This window comes from Penaeus japonicus, unplaced genomic scaffold (assembly GCF_977035675.1).
Source record: "Penaeus japonicus unplaced genomic scaffold, GWHDUDI00000001_assembly GWHDUDI00000001, whole genome shotgun sequence".
Taxonomy (NCBI): Eukaryota; Metazoa; Arthropoda; class Malacostraca; order Decapoda; family Penaeidae; genus Penaeus; species Penaeus japonicus.
This window is the reverse complement of record NW_028234403.1, coordinates 14765172-14790171: the sequence shown is the minus strand read 5'-3', so window position 1 is coordinate 14790171 and position 25000 is coordinate 14765172. Positions and strand designations below refer to the sequence as shown.

The 25000-nt window shown below is 34.8% G+C and overlaps 1 protein-coding gene across 1 annotated transcript in view; it reads left to right on the top strand.

The window, feature by feature from the left end:
• Sos (Son of sevenless guanine nucleotide exchange factor) overlaps window positions 1-25000 on the top strand; it is a 64686-nt gene that overhangs the window by 302 nt on the left and 39384 nt on the right. The window contains exons 1-22 of the mRNA XM_043036218.2: window positions 1-317; window positions 6777-6896; window positions 10749-10889; window positions 11525-11608; window positions 11740-11820; window positions 13551-13706; window positions 14168-14362; window positions 14505-14714; window positions 15026-15165; window positions 15302-15429; window positions 16453-16574; window positions 18153-18225; window positions 18408-18525; window positions 19019-19175; window positions 19606-19713; window positions 19959-20119; window positions 20340-20496; window positions 20655-20786; window positions 22116-22298; window positions 22496-22678; window positions 22817-22946; window positions 23113-23285. The exon at window positions 1-317 is cut by the window's left edge and continues 302 nt beyond it. Coding sequence (XP_042892152.1) covers window positions 219-317; window positions 6777-6896; window positions 10749-10889; window positions 11525-11608; window positions 11740-11820; window positions 13551-13706; window positions 14168-14362; window positions 14505-14714; window positions 15026-15165; window positions 15302-15429; window positions 16453-16574; window positions 18153-18225; window positions 18408-18525; window positions 19019-19175; window positions 19606-19713; window positions 19959-20119; window positions 20340-20496; window positions 20655-20786; window positions 22116-22298; window positions 22496-22678; window positions 22817-22946; window positions 23113-23285 — 3051 coding nt within the window. The 5' untranslated portion in view covers window positions 1-218. The remainder of the gene's footprint in view (window positions 318-6776; window positions 6897-10748; window positions 10890-11524; window positions 11609-11739; window positions 11821-13550; window positions 13707-14167; window positions 14363-14504; window positions 14715-15025; window positions 15166-15301; window positions 15430-16452; window positions 16575-18152; window positions 18226-18407; window positions 18526-19018; window positions 19176-19605; window positions 19714-19958; window positions 20120-20339; window positions 20497-20654; window positions 20787-22115; window positions 22299-22495; window positions 22679-22816; window positions 22947-23112; window positions 23286-25000) is intronic.

The following is a 25000-nucleotide window of genomic DNA, read 5'->3' as shown; positions in this document are numbered from 1 at the left end:
GAAACATGTGAAATGAGCACCGAGGACCAGCGAGGCCTTGGGTGGTGAGAGAGAGCACAGGAGTCCTCCGGGAGAGGGTGTGACTGGGAAGGAGAGAGGTTCGAGTGTGGAGGCCGAGGGACATGTCTTGGTTCCCGTACCATGTTGAGCTGTAAACAATACAAGGTTTTTGGATCTTCTGAAATAGACTGAAGCCAAGAAAAAGGAACGGAAATAAGATGTTTTCTGCCACAAGCACAGACTCGCAGTTTTACAATTTCGAGAGCGAGGAGAACGCCCAGAAATGGAGGCATTTGTTTCTGGGTCCACTTAAGAGGGTAATTATTATTATTGTTGTTGTTTGTTATGGCCTGTTCACCCTCCTTTCTCTCCCCCTTATTTCTCCCTCCCTGGCGTGCTAAGCGTCGTTCCTCTCTCTATTCAAGCTTTCCTTCACATCATTTAAGGTCTCCACATCACACATCATGAGCAAATGTCTTCCTTATCCCAGAATCAGAAGCAGTTTGGAAAAATCTCTGCATTATTGCTGGTCCTGTTGTGCTCACTGGATCCATTCCTGTTGCACTTGCCTTGTGCTTTTCCCTTGGTTCTCCTCTCTCCTCTCATCCCCCGTTCTTGTCCTGGAAGGATTGCGTTAGCCTAGGTGTCCCGGCATTCTGCACTTCGAGGACATTTTATTCCTAGGTTTGAAGTGATGACTCAATTGGGATTGTTGTGTTTTTGCCTCTCTCCTTCTTTCTTGCCTCCCTTCTTTTACTTCTTTCTTGCCTCCATCTCTCTCCTTCTTTCTTGTTTCCTCCCTCTCTTTTCTTGCCTCTCTCTCCCTCTCCTTTCTTGCATCCCTCCCTCCCTCTCCTTCTTTCTTGCCTCCTTTCTTTTCCTTCTTTCTTGCATTCCTCCCTCTCTTTCTTGCCTCCCTCCCATTCCTTCTTTATTGCTTTCCTCCCTCTCCTTCTTCATTGCCTTCATCCCTCTCCTTTCTTGCTGCCCCCCCTTTCTTGTCCTCCCCCCTCTCCTTTTATGTCTCCCTCCCTCTCCATCTTTTTTGCGTCCCTCCCTCCCTCTCCATCTTTCTTGCCTTCCTCCCCCCCTCTCCTTCTTTCTTGTCTCTTTTCTCCCTCTTGTTTATTACCTCTCCTGTGTCTTCCCTTCATGTTTCTCTCCCTTTTCTCTTGCTTCTCTCCATCTTCATCTCTCTTGCATCTCTGTCCTTTTCATTGATTTAGGATTATCAGTTTTCTCTCTCTTTTTTTTTTCTTTTTGTGGTGTATGTTTGTTCACTTTGTTTTGTACTGTTATTAGGTTATTCCTTCATATCATCTATAAAGTAGTGATGATTTGATTAATTTTTTTCCTCATTTGCTTTGAATTTTCTATTAAAAAAGGGTTTTTATATGTTGGAGAATCATTTATTTACCCTTTCGCACCTTTGTATATTGATGTTTAGTGCAAGTGGCGTCATGAAATCAGGAATTTTATGGTGAATTTTGTTTCACTTTTTCTTTCAATGGAAAAGAAACGTGGAAATTGAAGTTGATTGTAAATTAGTCTGTGGTTACGATATTTAGAAGGTTTTGCGGACAGTTCTTTATGGCTAGTAATCTATTTTTTTCATTGATTGGGACGTTTTTCATTGGACTGTCATTTGCTTTAGTCCTTTTATTGTTACCTGTGTTTTGGCTCATCACAGTGTTTGTTTAGTTTGGATGAAAAACCTCACTATACTGAAAATAAGTTTGAGTAGACGAGTTATTTAGTTTATTAAAGTTCCAGAACATTGACTGCTTTATCAATTTGAGATTTTGTATGAGTCAGTTAGGTCAAGTCATATCGTTTGCAATTGATGACACGTGTTGAGCACCAATTTATTTGCGTTGGAAATATTTATATCGTACGTTAGTTTTTACAGTCAGAGCCTGTACCCTGGATCGGTAGGGCTTTTTTTTCTTCATTGCAATTCTCACCGTCTGTGATCAATAAGGTATTTACTAATGCCTTTTGATAAATGATTGATAAAGTTAATTCTCTATATTATCTCATTGTTATTATAGTTTGTTTTATTATGGTTTGTTTTTCTTATCTATCACAGGAGGAAGATTTTTACCTCACTTTTGTGTTTGAAATTCCTAACGTAAGATTGTAATACGTGTTTCGTCTCTTGTTTCCTCTTTGTGTTTTAATCTTGGTCGTTTTTTTTTCACACGGTATTATTTAGTTTACATTTAACTTCTGTAAACAAACATCCCATATTCTACACAGAGCAAAGGAAATACAAACAAAAAAAAAACAATGAAAAGACCATGCCTCACATTCTTATATTGTTATTATGGAAATTGTAAACATATTTCAGTCAAGAATATGATCTTTGTATTTGAATGGAAAAGGTCATAGGGTATTCAAGTCAGTCGCATTGTTCGACATGCAAGTGTGGACAGCCGTGAATGTTTGTGTGAGGTATCGATGTCTTTGCCGTTGTTGTTCTGGTCGTGACCATTATTTTTATTGTCAGTGGTAGTTGGTTAGATGTTTGTGTCGTGGTTGCTGCTGTCTGTGTTGTTTTGTTTTTGTTATTATCGTTGTTATTGTCATCAGTGTTGTTGCGATGTCAGGGTTGCCAATTCATTTCGTCATCTTCATGTTTACATTTTTTCCACATGTTCAAAGGGTTTTGGATTGTTATGATTTTCAGTTCTTTTATTGCCTTCACCCATTTTTTCATACATTGTTTTTATTTTTGTTATCTTCTTCCTCTTCTCATTTTTCTTTTTTTCTTTTTTTTTTCTTTTTATTATTATTGTTATTGTTGTTGTTACTGTTATTAGTACTATTATTGTTATTATCATTACTATTATTATTATTTTTGTTATTATTGTTATTGTTACTATCGGTATTATTATTATTATTGTTATTATTATTAATTGTTATTGTTATTGTTATTGTTATTATTATTATTATTATTATTATTATTATTATTATTATTATTATTATTATTATTATTATTATTTTTATTATTATCATTATTATTATTATTATTATTATTATTATTATTATTATTAAGCCAATTATTATTATCATTATTATTATTATTAGTTGTAGTAGTATTTATATTCTTATTATGGACATAATCTTAGCATAAGTATGCTTATGCTGAGGCTTAATTGACAGTTTAATTATGAACTATCATTGTTTCTCATTAACCTGTACAAATACATTAGTGCGTCAAGGGCGTAGTGGGACTTCAGGGGAGCGTAAATTGCGAGAAGGAAGGGTTTTTGAGTTATTTTTGTTGTTTATTCTTGGATACATTGTGGTCTTTATTGTCTGTTTTGCTTGTTTCATCTAATTGTGAATGTATTTTTTTTGTTTTTGTTTTTGTTTTTGTTTTTATTTTTATTATCATGATCATGAGTGATGTTATTATTACTTTTATTTTTGTTGTCAGGATTGTGTTTGTTATTGTTTTTTTTGTTTTGTTTTTTTAATCATTATTGATATTGTTTTATTACTGTTACTGTTATTTTCAGTATCAGTTGTAGTATTACTATTATTATTATTATTAAAATTACCATTACTATGATTATTATTATTATTATTATTATTATTATTGTTATTATTATTATCATTATCATTATCAAATTAAGTATTATTGCTATTATACTTATTGTTATTGCTATTATTATTGTTGTTGTTGTTGTTGTTGTTATTGTTGTTTTTGTTGTTGTTATTATTGTTATTATCTTTAGTATAGTTAGTATCTTTAATATTATTATTGTCTTCATCATTATTATTGTTAGTGTTAGTGTTATTATTATCATTATTATAATGATAATAATAATAATTATTATTATTATTACTATTATTTTATTTTTTATTTTTGTTATGTTTATGTTTACATTGTAGTTTTTTGTTATGTTTATGTTATTGTAGATGCTGTTATTATTATTATTATTATCATTACTATTGCTATTATTATTATTATTATTATTATTATTATTATTATTATTGTTGTTGTTATGGTGGTGTTTTGATAATCATCATCATTACTACTATTACTAATCAAGTTGTTATTATTAATATAGCCATTGTTATTATAATTTTTGTTATGCTAATAATGATGACAGTAATATTTATACTTGTTGTTGATGCAATCATTATGTTCACCATTAATTATTGTATTTATTGTTTGGGATGATGATGATAATGATAATGATAGTGTTTATTATTTATTTATTTATTTATTATTATTGTTTTTGTTTTTTAAAGTTATTATCATTATTATTTTATTATTAGTAGTAGCATTAGTATTGTCACTATTTTTATTATTTTTTATATTATTGCTATTATTATTATTATTATTATTATTTTATTATTATTATAATTATTATTATTATTATTATTATTATAATTATTATTATTATTATTATTAACATTATTATTGTTATTATTTTTTATATTATTATTATATCATTATTATTATCATTTTTATTATCATTATTGTTGTTATGATTGTTATTATCATTATTATTATTGTCATTTATTATTGTTATTGTTATCATCACCATAATTATTGTTCACATTATTACTATTATTATTACTATTCTTCCTCTTCTTTGCATCTTTTATTGTTGTTATTATTCATAACGTTATCATCATCATCAATTTTGATAATGATGATATGATACATTTTCCTTCTTTTTCTTTTATGATAATTATACATGTATTTATGATACATATGATACATATTTATAATACATATGAAACACATTTATAATATATATTTAAATATAGATTTATATTATTATATATTGTACAATGTGTTACGTATTTCTTCAGGTTGGATCACTCTCTGACAATATTTTTCCTGTTGTTCAAATTACAAGCTATCTATTCCGTCACTTTGTTAATATGTTATATATGATCTCATATTTCACACCATAAGTCGCGAAAGTGATAGAAAGCACGAACATCTTCAGATGCCCAGTCTAGGGTGAAGGGTTGTTATTTCTTTACTCTTAGTAAAGTAGTTAGTAGTAGTAGTAGTAGTATTGACATTGAATTGTCATTGTTATTATTGTAATTATTTTTATGTTGTTATTGAAAATGATATTATTATCATTATTATATTCATTATTTTTATATCATTATTATTATTACTATTATTGTTATTATGATTATTATCATTATTATTATTATTATTGTTATTATTATAATTATCATTATTATTATCATTATTTTTTTCATTATTGATAATATAATTTTATTATGATATCATTGTTATTGTTATCATCATCATCATCATCATCATCATCATCATCATCATTATTATTACCATTGTTATTATTTATCTTGTGTTGCTGTTATTGTTATTATTGTTAGTCTTAATAGTCTTATTATCACTATATTTTTTTTATTATTGATGTTAATATTATCATTGTCATTATCATTATCATTATGTAAATCAACTGCTATACTTTTGATTGCTACTGCTGCTACTACTACTACTACTACTACTACTACTACTACTACTACTACTACTACTACTACTACTACTACTACTACTACTTTTACTTTTACTATTACTATTACTATTACTATTACTATTACTATTAAAACTACTACTACTACTACTCTTACTATTACTTTTACTATTACTTTTACTACTACTACTACTACTACTATTACTACTTTTACTATTACTATTACTATTACTATTAAAACCCTATCCCGACGGGCCCAGCGATAAGTGGAAACCCCCTACGCCGGGCCTATGCAATATTGCATCGGGAATGTCACACCGGTGCGGTATCCCGTCATCGGGCATTTAGCCGTGTTACACGAGTGTGACGCACTGTCATCAAAGGCTTAAAACTACTACTACTACTCTTACTATTACTACTACTACTACTACTACTACTACTACTACTACTACTACTACTACTACTACTACTACTACTATTACTATTACTTTTACTATTAATATTACTACTACTACTTCTTCTACTACTTCTACTACTTCTACTACTACTTCTACTACTACTACTTCTACTATTACTTCTCTTACTATAACTACAACTACCACTGCATCTACTATTACCACAACTACAACTACTACTGCTACCTCCACTCCTATTACTACTACTACTACTACTACTACTACTACTACTACTACTACTACTACTACTACTACTACTACTACTACTACCACCACCACCATTACTATTACTATTACTATCACTATTACCATTATCACTGCCATTACTATTACTATTATATAGTAATTACTACCATTACTATTACTGCTACTACTTGTATTATTGTTATTATTATTATTATTATTGTTATTGTTATTGCTATTATTATTATTATTGTTATTGTTATTGCTATTATTATTATTATTGTTATTGTTATTGCTATTATTATTATTATTGTTATTGTTATTGTTATTGCTATTATTATTACTATCATTATCACTATTATTACTATCATTATTACTATTGTTATTATGATTTTGCATGCCATACTGAAATAATGTACACATCGGATTAAACTGAATACTAATCAGTTATTTGAAAATCTTTAATACCTGTGTTATTTTTATTTTTATTTTTATTGTTCTTTTTTTAATGTAAGGATAATAATGATATGATTGATAATAATACTGACAATAATTATCATTATCATTGTTATTGTTATTGTTATTGTTAACTATCACCATACTGTATTATATGTATGGAGTTTTCATTTCCTGTCTCTACAATAAATGATCTCATTTGCAGGTGCTGGAGCAGGTGCATCCCTCCCTAGCAGCCAAAGATGATGCACTTGAATATGTGGAGAGCCTCATCTTACGCCTGCTGGCCATGTTGTGTGCTCGCCCAGCCCCTCACACCGTCCAGGTGAGTACGTCCGTGCTCTTAGGAAGAGGAGAGTGCTTGGTTTGAGTGATTTGAGCAAGTGCTTATAAAAAAAATAGATGGTCTGTTTTTCCTTGTCTTTTTTTGTTATGAATGAAGTGTTTTTGGAATCCCCATGCTGGCCCCATACCTCATAGCCCTTGTATACCCTCTTCTCCCAGAACCAATCATACTGTCATATTTTCTGCCTCTTTTTTTTATTTTTTATTTATTTATTTTTTTTATTATTATTATTTTTTTTTAATGAAACATTGTGGCTATGATGTAATAAATACTGTATGACATATTTCATTCACCCAACCCAATATTGCTATTTGACAGTAAAATGTAAATATTCAAATGTGTAAATTGATTCTTTTGAAATAGCAAAGACCAGCATTTGTCATAAAAGGGCAGGCATTATCTATAGTTAGGGATACTGGCAAGCTAGTGGATTTTAGTTTTGAAGGGTTAACCCACTGCCTATCGACCTAACTGGTCATCATGACAGGCGGTCTAAGACACTAGCGGCACCAGCTAAAAATTTAGAGAAATGGGATGGGATAGGATGGGATGAAAAGTGTTTTCTCTGCCCCTGGGTAGTGCAGACTAGCTCAAACATTATTTTTCCATAAATCCATCATAAAATGTGGGTTTAGACTGACTTTGGAACCCTGTAGCTCTGGAGCTACTACCATTACTGCCATAATACTTCATGACTGTGTGCCAATGTGCATCATGTACACATTGACACCTGTCTTTTAGGCCTAATTGGTGTTGACACGTATGTCATGATACCCATACAGAATGGGTTAATGGTGTGATGTTAAAAGCTTTTATAAATGGTATGCAGGGAACTCAAAAGATTCATTGATTTTGTTAGATTCTTCATGTCTTTATTCTGATTCCTCTCAACCTCTAGTATTCATATATAGTGGAAATAATGCCCACTTCCAATCCTGGACCCCACAATCTGGGTCCCGATAGTAGGGGAGAGCATGAAGTAGATCAGGGAAATTGTGGGGTAAAATATGAATTCCGGCCATTTTTTGTTTGCAAAATCTTAACCCAATTACCTACCTAACTTTGCCTAGTATTGAAGTTAGCCCTAGCCAAGGGTTTTTTTTTTTCCCTGGACCCCCCCCCCCCCTTTTTTAAGGCACTTCTTGCTACCTTGTGCTACTTCAGTACATATTTCATATGCAAAAAGCTTAACCCAATTACCTACCTCACTGTGCCTAATTTTGAAGAGGTAGCTGTACCCCCCTGTGGACCTCCCCTATTCAGGGCACTTCGTGGTACTTATGATATGTAATTAGTTCTGTAGATGAAAATGCCGCAACCACGAATAACCTTCACACTGAGCCATGATGACAGCAACTGAGTCTTTGTCTCATATATTCCTCAGGATAAGAAACTAGGACCGATAATGACGCGAACACTCAATAGAGGGCAGTCTATAATTATACTGTAAACTATGGGGAATATTGCACCATCTATCGAGAGAACCTAACAGCACGTGCAGGTAATTCATTTGGGTTTTCCAGTCCACAGCTTGTCGCTAGCTGTAAATACATAAACACAGCCATGTTTGAATTTCAGGATGAGGATGGTGGTTTTTAGGGTATTTTGCACAAGGTATGTTGCACGAAGTGTGCTAAATGGGGGGTCCAGGGGGGTGAAGCTCCCCCTTGGCTAGGTAGGTAATTGGGTTAAGATTTTGCAAACGAAATATGCCCCGAAGTAGGATGAGGTAGCCTTAACCCATTGCGTACGGGTGTCATGACATACATGACGTAAGAGCTTTGGCCTGACGACGGGCATCATGACGTACATGATGTTTGGGGATTTTGGATCACTGTGCTATTTTATTTTGCTATAAAAAAGGAATGAGTGATGATGGCTACTGCAGTCATAATTACTATAATTACCGTAATATCGTGCTAGCTTAACGTCCAAAACCTAGATGGCACCACTTTTTCCTAGCACCAGCAGGAGAGAGAGCCTTGAATGGCACCCATCCACGGTCTCTAGCAAGCACTGTCTCTATAGAGCGATGGCACACACTAAATTGATGAACCCTTGCTCTAAAGTACCGCCAATGAAGGATGTGCAGGCAGAACGAGAAGAGGAAGGTGACTCAATCCATACCCAGTGTCTAAAATGTACTCCTGTGCCAATATGGATGCCTTTCACTGTGGCACTCACAGTCACAAGCACAGGTTTCATTCCTCTTCCCTAACTCTTGTTATGTTTATTGTAGATGGTTATATGTTTCGTATTTGTTCATGACAGCACAAAAATACGAAAAAATAAAGTTGCCTTTTGTCCTCCCATAAAACAGCAATACTTCTATCACATTGAGTATAAAGAAAATAATGAGGTAATATGGATAATATACTACAATTTTAGTCAACTGCAGCACTGATAGAGCCTGTCATATGGCACATATAAGTCTCTAAACTCAATAAAACGCACAAAAAAATAAAACACAAAAAACGCTCTAGTTTTACAATGAATGACTGAAAGAGAGTGGGATGATTCAAATTATATTGCTTCAAGCGATCTCTCTCTAAAATAAAACCTATCCTGGAGGATGGGCAAGCAAATTTATCTTCGTCTTCAATGGGTTAAAAAAAGAGACCCAGATTGTGGGGTCTAAGGTTGGAAGGGTGCATTACTTCCACTATATATGAACAGTAGAGGTTGAGAGGAATCCATCGATACCACTTTTATGGTATTTCGTAATGCGGGGGTTATTAGGAAAATTTATGTATTTTTGATTTCTGACCTCCCTACCACCTTCCATTAGGTTTTGTGTGACCCCCATGTGATTTGAAATTCTTGCAAAAAATAGCAGTGATAGCAATACCTTATTGGTTAAAGTTTGGTCTATTTTCTCTGACAAAATTTTGACCAATAAAAAAATGTGCGCTTCTTATGAACCTTTAAAACATCTTGCTGCTTGTATAGTCTATGTTCACAAAAATTTGCTGTCATATTCTGAAATAGAATAGACAATGTAACATTTGGTTCAGACAAGTCTCAAAATTATGTTGCTAGAGAACTGAGTATAGTAAAATTGTGGTGATCTGTAAATAATACTTCAACATCCCGTGACTAGTGTATTTTCAGAAAATACTCAATTGTGCTTAGCCCTCAGATAAATGGACCAACTGAACTATTCTTTGTTTTTGTTTCTTTTCCACTGACCCTCCACCCCCATCTGAGCAAATGTACTTTTTGAATGACCCCCAGAAGTTGTTTGATATATCTTTAAAGACAGGAATTATATGTCAAGTTGATTGTTTTGAAGATGGTATTCTATACTTTTTGTAAAGAACCAGATAATTTAATTTTCATCACAGGCCAAAATGTCTCTCTATATGCTGATGTACTAGATACTTGTAATTCTATTGTTACTTGTAGTTAAAATATTTAGTTAATGTGCATTAAACCATTTGTGCTGGATGACATGGCTGGCGCTCAGAGTGAGCGAGTGGGCAGCCCAGGCTTGCGGCTTGTGCGCCTGAGAGTCTCGAGGTGTTAGGCTTTTGCGTTCGAAAACCCCGGCATTACAACCATACAAAGCTGGAATCGCCCCGGCGTGAATGGGTTAAGAAATATTGTTTCTTGTTACCCTCACTTTCATAAAAGTTGTCAAGACCTGTGCTTAAGTAATGACATGACATGATGTCTATTGAGATGTAGAATGCTTTAAGGATTCTTATATAGACAGTCTGGGAAAATACAATGCCTTCATTTCAGAATGCTGTTAGATACATATTAAAGCAGAAGCAAATATTTATCATCCTATTTTTTGTTATTCTGTTTTCACTCTCTTTATTGTTACAGGATGTGGAGGAAAGGGTACAGAGAACTTTTCCCAACCCGATTGACCGCTGGGCAATTGGAGATGCTCAAGCAGCCATCGAAAAGGGTCGCAAGAAGTCACCGTTGGTGTTACCAGCAGAGAAGGCGCATCCGCTGTTACGGGTGAGTTTACAGAGGCTGTCACATTGTTTATGTTGGATTTTGATTTGTAAAGGTGATGTGTGAGGCTTGAAAAAAATGTTGGGTTTTGATATTTTTTATTTGTTATTTCTGATGTTATGCATGGATGCTTGATGAGGCATTATGTTTGAGAGTACAATTTTTTTACTCCATTGATGCAGACAGTAAAGGTTACCATATCTGATATTGGAAAACATAAACAAATCCAAGAGGCCAATGTGACTCTGTGAGGAAAGGAATTAAAAATGGGTTATTATCATTAACAGCTCTAACAATATATTTACTTTGGATGAATGTTGATCTGTAGTCATTATTGGTGATATTTCTAAATTGTTCTCCATTTCTGCACTAAAACGTAAATTTTCTCTTGAGAATTTTCAAACATGAACATTTTTGATTGTTCAAAATATACCTGTGTATAGAAAAAATCAGGGTTTAGCTATGCGCTTATCATCTTTCTGATGATCTTAATGAATAGATGCCAGTGCGTGTATTGATTGCTCTTTTCATGCATAAGGTTTGAGTACACCATATTCATTTTGCACACACAACCCTTCTCTTCACATGAATTATGATTCAGAAATGCATGCTGTCTATAACTAATCTCTGTGTTGCAGGATGTGCTTCAGACAAAGATCGACTATCAAGTGACATTGTATATAGTTGCAGTTTTAGAATATATATCTGCAGACATATTAAAGGTAAGTTTAACTGTGGCAGCATATTTTGGTGTAAAAACAAGAAAAAAAAAGATGTGTATGTACATAAAGATAATACTAAACAAAATGGAAATGCCAAAAGGATTGGATTTAACATAAATTTGATTTTTCAGCTTGCTGGCAACTATGTCAAGAACATTAGACACATTGAAGTAACGCAACAGGACATTAGAGTAGCCATGTGTGCAGACAAGGTAAGTCAATGTGATTATGTCAGTCTTACTCTCTTTATCCCAATCCAGAAATGAAGAGGAGAGAGATATAGTTCTTGAAGAAAAGTACACTTATGAAGCATGTAATTTACATTATTTATATGGAACAGATGTACAGAGATAAAATAAATTTAGGGATATAAAATCAAGGTAAAATGTTATATGTTCATGAATTGTGCGGTATATAAAATAGAATAACAAAAAGAGAAACTTAAAACTTACATGAACCTAAAGGATTTAAAAGAAGCTTATGGAGAAAATAGTAAGAGTAGTGGAAGACAAAGATTGTCTCTCTGCCTTGATGTTATCCTTTTTTTCTCTTTTGAAACCTTTTCAAATGAGCATTCTGATATTTTCTGTTTCATTCATATACTGATCAAATGCTCTTGTGACTTATCCTGTGTAATCAACAGTGTAGCTGCTTTTGTTAAACTTTATGGATCATTTAACAATTGATAACAATCAATAACAATTATGCAAAATTATATGATGTGATATATATACTTTTAATTTTCTGCATCATGGAGTACAGTTACCCTGTGCATTCACTGTACACAGAAGATAGACAAATGCACAATTACTTTACAATATACAAAACATTAACCTGATACCGCTGACCGCCGGCCACAGATGGCAATTATGTAATATGCATAGTGCTGGGTGCCGGCATGTGGCGTCAATCATATAATTGATTTAAGCCTATGCGTTCAAGAGCCCCGGCATTGCAGCCATGCAAAGATGGAAAAGTGCTGGCGGGAATGGGTTAATATGCCATAGGGACATATTTATACCAATAGTATTGATAACAGAAAGCAAAGAAACAGTAACACAAGCAGCTGTTAACCCTTTATATCTGGCAAGACTCTATGCAATGGACTTAAGGACTGCAGAGTCAGATTTTTGCCTCGCATTCTTTAGAATTTTGTGATTGGGGGGATTTTTTTTACCTAAGATATGCATTTTCAAAAAAGGATTATAAGTGATTGTGTCAAGAACAAGCTTTCCAATAAATTAACCTGTCAATGACGGGGACTATTTTAGCTCTAAATGGTTGAAATGCTGGGATATTACTAATGATAAGCCTACTCGGCTGCACTAGCCGCGGTCGAGTGGCCTTGACTAAATATCTCATCCCTGGCATTTGACCCAAAAATCACTAGACATGATATCTTATCACCTGTCGTTAACGGGTCAAGTAAATATAACCACAGATATATGTTTTGATGATTGGTAGTAGCAAAATGTATTTTTTTACTTGATAAGTAATTAAAATGCTTTGCAATTTTAGATGAAAAGTCATTTTAGATTTTTAAAAAAGTGTCCTGTGTTTAACCCAGGCAGGTTAAAGGCCACAATATTTTTATTAAGCTAAAGAAAGTAACCTGTAAATTTTAGCACAAACCTTATTTAAGATAACCAATAGCTGAAATATGATATAATTATGGCAGAATTCTAAGAACAGATACATTTTTACTCATATTATGTGAACTGGCAGGTAATATTTACTATCTTTGGTCAGGTGGACATGTATGATGTGATTAGACCTTTGCATATATGTCTTTGATAGTTCATGGGCTAATAAAAAATGCTACCAGATGCAGCTCAGTCCCACGACCATGATTATCAACTCTCAATACACCCTTCATAGGTAGCCAACTATGCATAATTGAATTTATTTTCCTACAGAGCCTAATACATTGCTTTTCTCTTAGGTGCTGATGGACATGTTTCAACAAGATGAAGATGGGGAGATGAGTGCGGTCGTGGAGGACCCCAGCCTAGACACTTCTCTAACTTACGACGAACTTGTCAAAGACCTTATACAAGAGGAGAAAGCTTATATTAGAGAACTTAATATGATAATTAAGGTTTGTAGACCTCTCTCTGGAGTGATGGCTTTTTTTTTTGCTGATGGATGAATGTAATAGTTATTTAGTTGATGTAGATAAGTAAGAAATTTGTACTTTATCTGTTATCTTATTATTACATAGTGTGGCCTTCTTATGTAAAGATAATGTATGAATAATTCTATTATTGTTGTCAAATCAAGGAATGAGGTAAATAGATGAAGTCTGGGAAGCCTAATAATTGATTCTTGGTGACTAAACACTTGTAGAACCATTTTTGTGTAAAGAATTATAAAATAAAACAGTAGACAATGCATGCATACATGCATTCCCAGGATCAACTGGTTATAAGATGTTTTCAAAAGAGTGACAAAATCATTCTTAAGCATTATTTTGTCAATCTTCTATTTACTATTATTATTTAAGTATATTACTAGATGATATAATCTGTACCTAAATATCCTTTGGTCCTCTTTCCCCAGGTGTTTTGTGACAAGCTTCAGCAGATCCCTGTTTTACAAGGGAGTGGCAGTAGAGAGCTGGAAATTATCTTCTCAAATATCACCGAGATCTATGACTTCTCTGTAAACTTGCTGGGGTCTTTAGAGGACACTCTCGAAGTCACGGAGGAGAATGAGTCTCCCTTCATAGGCAGCTGTTTTGAGGAATTGGCAGAGGTATGGAGCATTATTCTAGGCTGATAATGGAGGTTGAAGAAAGGGGATTTGATAATCAAGATGCCAAAACAGTTAATTATTTTCAGGTAGCTCATAAGCATCTTTTCAGACATTACTCTTTTATTCTTCTCGCCACACACAGGGTGCAGAATTTGATGTATACGGGAAATATGCCAGCGATGTGTTAAGGCAAGAGTGTGCCGATCAGCTGATGGATGTGGTAACCCAGCCAGCTGTTAGCGATGCGCTGACAAGTGCTGGACAGGGCTTCAAGGAGGCTGTCAAGTACTACCTGCCGAAGCTGCTTCTTGTACCTGTTTGTCATGTCTTCACTTACTTTAAATATATAGAGGTTAGTGGGTTTGTGCTAAGGATGTCTCAAAGGATTGCAATGCTAAATGCTTCTTTTTTTTAAGTGGTTTGTGAATGGTCTGATATAAATACTCTTTGTACTGAAGTTGAAGTTATTTGATATTATTATTTTTATATGCACAATATACAAGTTTTATATTATGTAATTTGCTATGTATATATAAGGGACTATCTGAATTTATTGGTTTGGAGATATTTGTTCTTTGTCCTATAACCTTTAGCAACAATTTTTGAAAATATCTTTAAAAATAATTGTTTGATTGAAACAAATAATGAAAATCTACTTTCCAGATGTTTCTGAGTATGACTGAGTCAGAAGAAGCTCGAGAGAGCCTAGAACAAGTCAAAGGTCTCTTATGGCCCCTCCAAAGTCAGTTAGAACGCACCATACAGAACTCTCCGTATGCTCCCTATCTTAAGAGAAAATTAGGGTATGTTCACCTCCCTCTGGTGATTTCTTTCTATGCTTTTGTATTATTGGAGATTCTAATGAAGAATATTTTATTTGAGATAGTTATTATGTATGTTGTTATGTATGAATTTATTATGTATATATTTTATCTGCAGAGAAATCACTTTACGGCATGGGAGGCAGAGTAGACAACAAACCTTATCAAAAATGAAAGAATTACAACGATCCATAGATGGCTGGGAAGGAAAAGTCATCACACAATGTTGCAACGAGTTTGTTTTAGGTATGTATACCACAGAACCATTCTCTTATTAGAGGAAAGCATTATTTAGTGTATATTACATGATCGATGACAAGTATATTATATATTTTTACTGAAGGTTTATTGATGTTATTTTTTTTTAGAAACTGTAATTACTGATTATCAAAGTTTGAATATTATTTATGTATAAAAGATAAAGCTCCCAATCTTAGTGTGTAGAGACTGTGCAGTTCTTTGTGTGTATTTTTTGTGATGCAAAAGAATAAGAAAGCATATTGGTCTTACATTTATTATTCCACGTGACATACTGATGCTTGGTTGATAGTTTTATCTTGAAAGAATTTTTGCTCCTTTGTGAAAATTAGAGTACTTGACCTCATTTAGCGTATTTAGTTTATTATTATTATTTTCAAAAATTTATTTATCTAAAAAAAAAGGCAAATTTAAACTCTGGTTTGTATGGTTAAGAATTGTGCTAGAATAATCAAAAGGAAAAATCAGACTCATGTTGCACAAAGTGCTTTTGCCTGAATTTTTCTGAGTTACAGTAAGATTTTGGCAATGACTAAGATCAAGGTAGTTTACTTATTACATGGGATGGTATAACTTTACACAATACACTGGAAATAAGATTCATAACATACATTTTTGCTAGCTAATTGTTACCTAAGACAGAAGGATATTTTTCATTTGGTTTGTTACACAACCTGCATACATGTTTTGATATTTGCACTTTAAAAGTGAGACAAGGAAAATGTAATTTTACAAAGGGGATTCATTATTTGATCTTAGCCAATGAAGCAAGCAAGCAGAAAAAGAAATATACACAGAGATCAGAGAGGTTAAGACTGTAAAATATGGTTGTCACATCCCTCTTTTAATCGTTTGCTTTATTCATTTGAAAAATCAACAAAAGTAACAGTAATCATTTATAGATGTGTCCATGAAATGAAGTTATTGCCTTGGTGAAGAAGAGAAACTATATTTTGCAAGTGCTGTTATGAAGACTTTTGAGTTAATACTTTGACTATTCAAACCATCCAGAGGGTGACCTGCTAAAACTTGGTGCCACGGGGAAGAAGCCGACGGAGCGGCACGTGTTCCTGTTTGACGGCCTCATAGTCCTCTGCAAGAGCAATAACCGGCGGTCCTCGGTCACGGGACAGGTGAGTGGAGTGAGAGTCAGGACTGAAAAGGCAATGGGGATGTGTCTCGAGTCTGGAGGAGGGTGTCGAATGAATGGGAAGTCATTTAACCCACTTACGACGGGGGCATTCCAGCCTTGAATGTCCCAATGCTGGGGCGTTCGAATTATTAGGCCTAAATCAATTAAATGGCTGGCACAATACTGTGCCGCCCGGCCACTGGGCTTTTGAATGCGCGGTACAGTACTGTACCACCCGTCCAGAGAGGGTTAAGTTAGGGTTAATGGGGAAGGGTATCTGACGTTTTTTCTTTCATTCTTTCTTTCCTATCTTACTTTGTGTTTCCTCTCATTCATTTCATTTGTGGTATTTGGTTATAGTTCATGGGATGAAGGTCACTGGGCATGTGAATAGAGAGGGAGTAGGAAGTGAGAAGGAGTGGTAGGGCATAGGTGTTGAGATGTCTTGAAGTTGAAGGGTGGTGTCTTTGGACGGGAATTTTGGTTTTGGATTTGTGTTGGAAAGGGTGTTTAAGTCTTTTTTTTCTCTCATGTGTTCAAGTATTATTTTGATTGTCGTCAGGGAAATTGAGAGGGAGGGAAAGACAGGAAAAATGAAAGAGACAAGAAATTTAGAGGTATTCAATAGGGTAAATACACATTAACCCATTGGTCGCGGTATTAACCCATTCATGCCGGGGGCATTCCAGCCTTACAAGTTGCAATGCCTGGGCTCTCAAACGTATATGGCTAAATCAATTAAATGATCGACGCCGTATGCCGGCACCCTGCGAACAGGCCTTGAATGTGTGGTACCCATGGTGTACCACCCGTTGAGAGAGGGTTAAATAAATATTTTTGCAGTAGGATGGCTGGTTTACATTGTCTGACACGGTGTCATCTGCGTCTATGACCAACTCTGCCCGTGCAGCAAATCATGCCATCCGCTGCTAATGGGTTAAGAATATAAGATATACAGGTACAGAAAAAAAGAGAGACTGTAAACTACTACTCTAGAATGATAAAAGAAATTTCCTATTGAGATTTGTAATAGCATTTACTGCCAGAGATTGATGATAGAAATTACCTCTTTATTTTGGGAATTTAAATTGCTACTATAGATCCTTTGTAGACATTACTAATGCAGATTACTTATAGAAAAAAATGGATATAGATTAGGATGACAGGCTTGATACAATTAAGTATTATTTATTAGATCAACTTACGAGACTTAAGTCCTGCTTGCATGTGCAACTCTCCTGTACTTTCTCATGTGACTTGATGAATGTAGTCATAATCACAAACTGTCAATCACCCATTTGACACCATCATCAGGCCAAAAACTTGTCTGTCAGGGCAGTCTTAATGCCTGTCGGCAATGGGTTAACGCTGAAAATTACTGAAGTAAGTAAAGAATAAAAACTGTCAAAAGTGATTTAAAATAAAAATCATTGATATATGTTAATGAAAAGGATGACTGATAGAGGAGGATAATAGAATAGAAACTTAAGAAACTGAAGTAAAAAAGAAAAAAAAAGTCTAGCTAAGGTAATGAAAGGGTGTGGTTTGCAGTATACTAATATTTTCTTTTCTTTTTCAGGTTGGAGAGTACAGATTTAAGGAGAAATTTCTTATGAGAATGGTAGAAATTTTAGACAGAGAAGATACTGAAGGTAAATGGACTGCATTTAACTCGCACTATCTTGTTTTTTGTGAGACACTAGTATGATTCCCAAACAGGTCAAATTACCCAAGATATAGAATATAGTGTACACATATAGTGAATATAGTGTATAAAACCAGACATTAATACAATCAGTGACCTTAAAATATTCAATTTCTAAAATCCCATCAGAGATCAAATACTCCTTCGAGATCCGGCCACGTGACCAGCCCAGTGTGGTGCTACTTGCAAAGTCTATGGAAGAGAAAAACAATTGGATGGCCGCCCTGGTTATGCTCAACACTCGGAGGTAGGTGGTAGTCCAAAGGTGTAATAGTCAAAATGTTAATTTTACATCATACATTACAGAATGGTTAATTATCATTTGAAACTTTTTTTGATGCTGTAGTTTTGTTTTTCTTTATATTGTTATTTTTTAGATTTTGTTAGTATTATGATTATTGTAATTATTATTATTGCAATTATTATTATTGTCATTATTATTATCATTATTATTATCATTATTATTATTATTATTATTATTATTATTATTGTTTTTGTTATTATAACTATTAGGATTAATAATGATAACTATTTTAGTTCTCTGCAAATGAAACAATGAATTCATAGGATCATTTTAAATGTATGATCTCTCAATACACTTTAAACCCATTTGTGATATGACTGCTGTAAAAAATTGCTTTCTTATTTTTAACTTCAAGTTTATTCCTAAACGAATTACATTCTCTTTACCCAGGTTATGAAATAATTAACCCTAAAGAACAACTTTGTTCTCCTTCCAGTATGTTAGAACGAACCCTAGACAGTATATTATTGGATGAGGAGAAACAGCATCCCCTTAAATTGCCTGACCCGAGCGTCTACCAGTTTGCCATTGAGGACTCCGAGTCAAACATCATCATCGAAGAGAAGGAAAACTCAGGAACTCCCCTTATTAAGGTGACTGTTGATAATTGGATATAATTTGAGTGTGTGATTTGTTTAGTGTTGATAATTGGAGGTAAAGGCATTATGTGTAAATTGTTCTGTGGTGTAAGGCATTCTTGCTGCATCTTTGATGTGTAGTGTCCTCAAGATACTTTAGAAAGATTTTGTATGAATTTTGGAATTTTTTATGAATAGGTGAATGTGCTAGTTTTTTTTATTTTTTTTATTATCGATTTGAAGTTTAGATCCTGTTATTTGTTTTGTACTTTTTTTTTAACAGAACAGGAAAGAAGTTATTAAAGATTTATTAAATAATGTGTCTTTGGTATATCTAGATTTAGCATGGCTAATCAGCACAGTAATTCCATTACATGCATATGATGAATAGGCAGTCATTGGTGTTGTAGTTTTGGAAGGGAAATAATCAGCCCATGTATTCCAGGGAGCAACGCTGCCAAAGCTGGTTGAGAGATTAACGTACCACATGTATGCAGACCCAATGTTTGTGAGAACGTTTCTCACCACTTACCGAAGCTTTTGCACACCAACAGTGAGTAACAGTTTGTGTACTAGAGATAGGGATTCATGTATTTCCTCTTTATTTTTTGAGAAATTTGCTTGTAAATTATCATGTGCTCTGAATTTCTTTAGAAATGTAGATGTTGTATTTGATACTTCATCTTTTAGCATTCATAGCATAGTATTTTCCCCTTGAAGATACAGTGTAAAATCCTTACATATTATTTTGCTGCTGTCCACTCCCTTTACATTATCTTTTGTTGTCACCTCCTGTAGGAATTGCTTGACCTATTGATTCAGCGCTTTGACATCCCTGAGCCCGAACTCCCTCCTATCAGTGAAGAGGAGACACAAGAAGTTAAAAACCAGCAACTTTCCATACACAGAGAAATCCTTAAACGGTTCAGAAAGGAGTATTCACAGCCTGTTCAATTCAGGTAACTGGATTAGTATTCATTATAAATTGGATATTGTATTGATTTACAATATGAAGGTCTGTGGTATATGTTAGTATCCATTTTTTTTTTTTTTTTTTAATCTAATAGATGTGAAACATATTTTTTACTACTATGAAGATCATTTTATGGTTTGATTAGTCAAAAAATTCTTTTGTGAATTATCCCACTTGTTACTACTAAACTGACCTTTGTTTTCCAGAGTTTTAAATGTTTTGCGGCATTGGGTAGATTATCACTTCTATGATTTCGAGCGAGACAAAGCACTTCTAGAAAAACTTACTAGCTTTCTAGAGAAGGTGAAAGGGAAATCCATGAGAAAGTGGGTAGAATCTATCACAAAGATCATTCAAAGAAGGGTAAGTTTTTCCCAGTACCTGACACTTCACTAAATGTTTTGGAATGCCATGGTGAATCATTCTTCATATTACTTATGAGTGTCCAGATTTTGTTTGATCAGTGTTGGTGATATGTTAGTACCCGTTCAAATTTTCTCAAGTTGAATTTTCCTTGACAGTGCAATGAAGAGCAGAGAGAAATCACGTTTAGTTTACATCGATCACCCCCATCTCCCAAGTGGCACATAAAACTAGAGGACAAAGATTGGGATCTAATACTTCCCATCAGTGCTGGCGGAACATCGCCTACAGTAAGTGGACATATATTTGCTGTGTATTAGTGGAGATATTGAAAGTGTTCCCCCCCCCCCCCTCCCTCTCTCTCTCTCTCTCTCTCTCTCTCTCTCTCTCTCTCTCTCTCTCTCTCTCTCTCTCTCTCTCTCTCTCTCTCTCTCTCTCCTCTCTCTCTCCTCTCTCTCTCTCCTCTCTCTCTCTCTCTCTCTTCTCTTTCTCTCTCTCTTTTCTCTTTCTCTCTCTCTTTCTCTCTCTCTCTTTCTTTCTCTCTCTCTTTCTCTCTCTCTCTCTCTCTTCTCTCTCTTCTCTCTTCTCTCTTTCTTTCTCTCTCTCTCTTTTTCTCTCTCTCTCTTCTCTCTCTCTTTCTCTCTTTCTCTCCTTCCTCTCTCCCTCTCCCTCTCTCCCTCTCTCCTCTCCCTCCTCTCTCTCTCCTCTCCCTCTCCCTCTCCCTTTCCCTCTCCCTCTCCTCTCCCTCTCCCTCTCCCTCTCCCTCTCTCTCTCTCTCTCTCTCTCTCTCTCTCTCTCTCTCTCTCTCTCTCTCTCTCTCTCTCTCTCTCTCTCTCTCTCTCTCTTCTTAGTTTATAATTTGATTGGTTGTTATTGCAGGTATTTAGGCTGATAGCAAGGTTACAGTTCTATATTATTGTCATAGGTCAATGTACAGTTTGTGAGCTTGTCTCTGTTTATTGCACAGAACAAATTGTTAATACACAGAGACTGACAGGGTAAGTTGTTGTGGCAGTTACTTTTTTGAAGGTTTTCGTTCATTCAGGAATGCAAGAGAATGTTGCTCAAAAAAGAAAACGGTCATAATAAAGTTAATGATAAAGGACATTTAAAAGTTGGTTTTGTTAGGAAGATATTTACAACTTTAGAGAAGAAAGAAAGAGAGAAAGGATTATTTTTCTTTCTCTCAGTTAGGTTTTCACTTCATGTAATAGTTAGTGATGGGGGGCTTTTCCACTTTGCTGAACTTCATCAGTCTTTATCTCTTAATGCCCCTTTGCCCATGAATGAAAAAATATATAGATACAACGATGCTTAGTAATAGAAATTAAAGGTTCATAAAACATATAAAAGCAGTTGCCAGTGGATTTAAGAAAATAAGTTTGAAATAGGATATTGCTGCTGCAGATGAAAAGTCCTTAGTGATATCAATATTAGGTAGGCTCTCTTTGTTTTAGTTCTTTGTTGATATAAACATAAACAAAAATGATAAGCCAGCAGTATAATAGTATTTAAAGTCAATAAAAGATACATGCATAGACTTGTAAAAATCAATATGTTTATTGGTTTGCAATTATTACTTCAAAGTTTATATACTGAATTGTATCCCTGTTTTTCAGCCTGACCTGGTAAAACCACTACTGATGCTGCACCCTATAGAAATTGCTCGTCAGCTGACGTTGTTAGAGTTTAAACTGTACAGAGCTGTGAAGCCTTCAGAACTGGTAGGGACACCATGGACCAAAGAAGACAAAGAGAAACGCTCACCAAACTTGCTCAAAATGATCCACCATCACACCAATGTAAGTACAGTATGAGATGGTGTGTATTCATAATTGGTTTTTGAATTTATCTTCATTTTTGTTGAAAAAGAAAAGCTATGGTCTTGATGGTCAGTTTTTATTGCTTGTGTGCAAAACACCATTCAAGTACAAAATCAGTAAGAAACAACAATGAGTCATTACATTTCCTATCTGTAATCTATTTATGAAACCCCCAGGTAACACACTGGTTCATGCGGTGCATAGTGGACTGTGACAACTTTGAGGAGCGTGTGGCTGTGATGATGAGGGTAGTGGAGATCATGGTTATGTTCCATGATCTCAACAATTTTAATGGGGTATTTGAAGTGTCCAGTGCATTAGCTTCTGCTGCTGTACACAGGCTAGAGCTTACCAAAATGGTGAGTCAATTGGGTTTTATAATAATGATTTATTACAGTGGAAAATATTTATGATTATTTTTTTCTCTTGTGCAAAAGATGTGGAAATATAGGGGACAGGTTTAACATTAATGTCCTTTTATTCTTCCTGATAAACAGGAGGTTAGGAAACGTCTTACACTAGGGCAGCAGAAAGTGTTTGAAGAAGCTTCTGAACTTAGCCAAAACCATTGTAAAAAATACCAGGAAAAACTTCGATCGATTAATCCACCATGTGTCCCATTTTTTGGTGAGGATTCTGCTTGATCTCTTGAGAAGAAAAATATTACCTCTTTTTCTGGAATGACTATAAAACTCTTGCAAGACAAATATTATTGTCATATCTTCAGTTTCATTACTTGAGATTAGATTGAAAATTAGATATCACTTAACCAACCTCCTCTGTTCCCAAAAAGGTATGTACCTGACCAACATCTTGCACATTGAAGAAGGCAACCCAGACTTCCTTATCCGGACAGCAGAGGGTCTAATCAATTTTTCCAAGAGACGAAAAGTTGCAGAAATCACAGGGGAGATTCAGCAGTACCAGAATCAGCCATACTGTTTATTGGAAGAGCCACGCATCAAAGTGAGTGTTGTTTTATTTTGCCACATATTTCCGTCTATTGGTTATTATCCTTTAGGAGCGTTTCTTTATGAATTGTTTGAAACGGAAGGAAGTCATGAATCTGCGTAAATCTGGAAGACCCTTGAAGTGTGTATTATAAAACTGTATGTATGTCTTTATGTATGGTAGTAAGAAGAATTAGAAGCAAGATGGTGACTTCAACAAAACTCCTTCATGGAGAGAGACTCTACTCGAAATGGTGGTAAATCATTGGAAATACTTTGCTCCAATTGGAAGCTTAATCTGTGGAACTGATAATAGGCTTACTACTTTCATGAAATTATCTATGCGTGGGATTTGAGGCAGCCATTTATGATTTACTAACATGTTTTTTAGTGATGCATTTTTGCAGCAATACAGGAACCTGTTGTTGGGTTATTATAGGTGTATGGGAACTCTCTGTGAACCAGATTGAATACTCGGCTATTAGCCTTTTGATGCAGCTACAGGTTGCCTTATTATGTTTTTGGTCAGAGAATCAACCTATTGATATGTAATAAGGAGTTAATTGATAATGGTACCTTCATTTAATGAATATGTAATGTTGAAGATAATTGGATGTATCATTGCATCTGTTATTTTAGTAAATTGTCATTTGTTCAAAGCTTTTTTTTTTTTAGAGAAATATATCAGAAGGCTCAATACGCACAACAGATTCCTTCAACTTTTAAACCTCTATGATCAAAGCTCCCTACTAATTTACAATGATATCAGGGTGTGCTGTTACTTGTCCTTTTACGTCAGTGGAAATAATAACAATAGTAGTAAATAATTGGAATTGACAGCAGGCAAACCACATATCCACTTTACTGACACGCTGAGAGAATAATGATGATATTGGTAGTAGCTAAGCAGTGGAAATTGAGATACTCGTAATGTGTGCTGTTGGGAGATTGTGCAGAAGGGTGAGAGTGCTTGTGTTGGTCGACAGATAATGCTGAAAATGATGATTGTGTGTAGACTCTCTTTTGGTCTGATTTTCTGCCAAGGTTCCAATTGACTTTTCCCCCTTTCTTTGTTTTCCTTTTCTTACTCGCTGCCTTTTCCATCTTTGTTCTCAATTTAATTTCTATGCTTTTGTTTTGTCATCTCATCTCTTTTCTCCATCTCACTCTTTTGATCCTTTCCTCCTATGCTCTTCCTCCTCCACCGTCTCTCCTCCTCCCTCCTCCCTCCTCCCTCCTCCCTCCTTCTCCCTCCTCTCTCCTCCCTCCTTCCTTCTCCCTCGTTTTTCCTCGTTCCTCTTTCATTTTCCCTCTCCCCTTTCTTCTCTTTCCTCCCTTTTCTTTCATCTCTCCACTTCTCTCCCCTCTCCTCTCCCCTCATCTTTCTCTATCTCCCCTTCTTCTCCTTTTCTCCTTTCGTTCTCTCATCTCCTTTTACCCCTCTCCTCTTTCCCTTCTCTCTCCTCTTTCCATTCTGTCTCCTCTCTCCTCTTTCTTCCTTTTTCTTTCGTCTCCTCACCCTCTCTCTATTCTCTCTCCTCTCTCTGTCATATCCTATCTTGTCTTAGCTTATTTTATCCAATGCTCTCTTCCCCTATCCTATACTATCCTATACTATCCTATCCTATGCTCTCGTCTCCTCTCCTCTCCTCTCCTCTCCTCTCCTCTCCTCTCCCCTCCCTGCCCCTTTCCTCTCCTCCCCTCCTCTCTTCTCTCCTCACTCTCACCTCT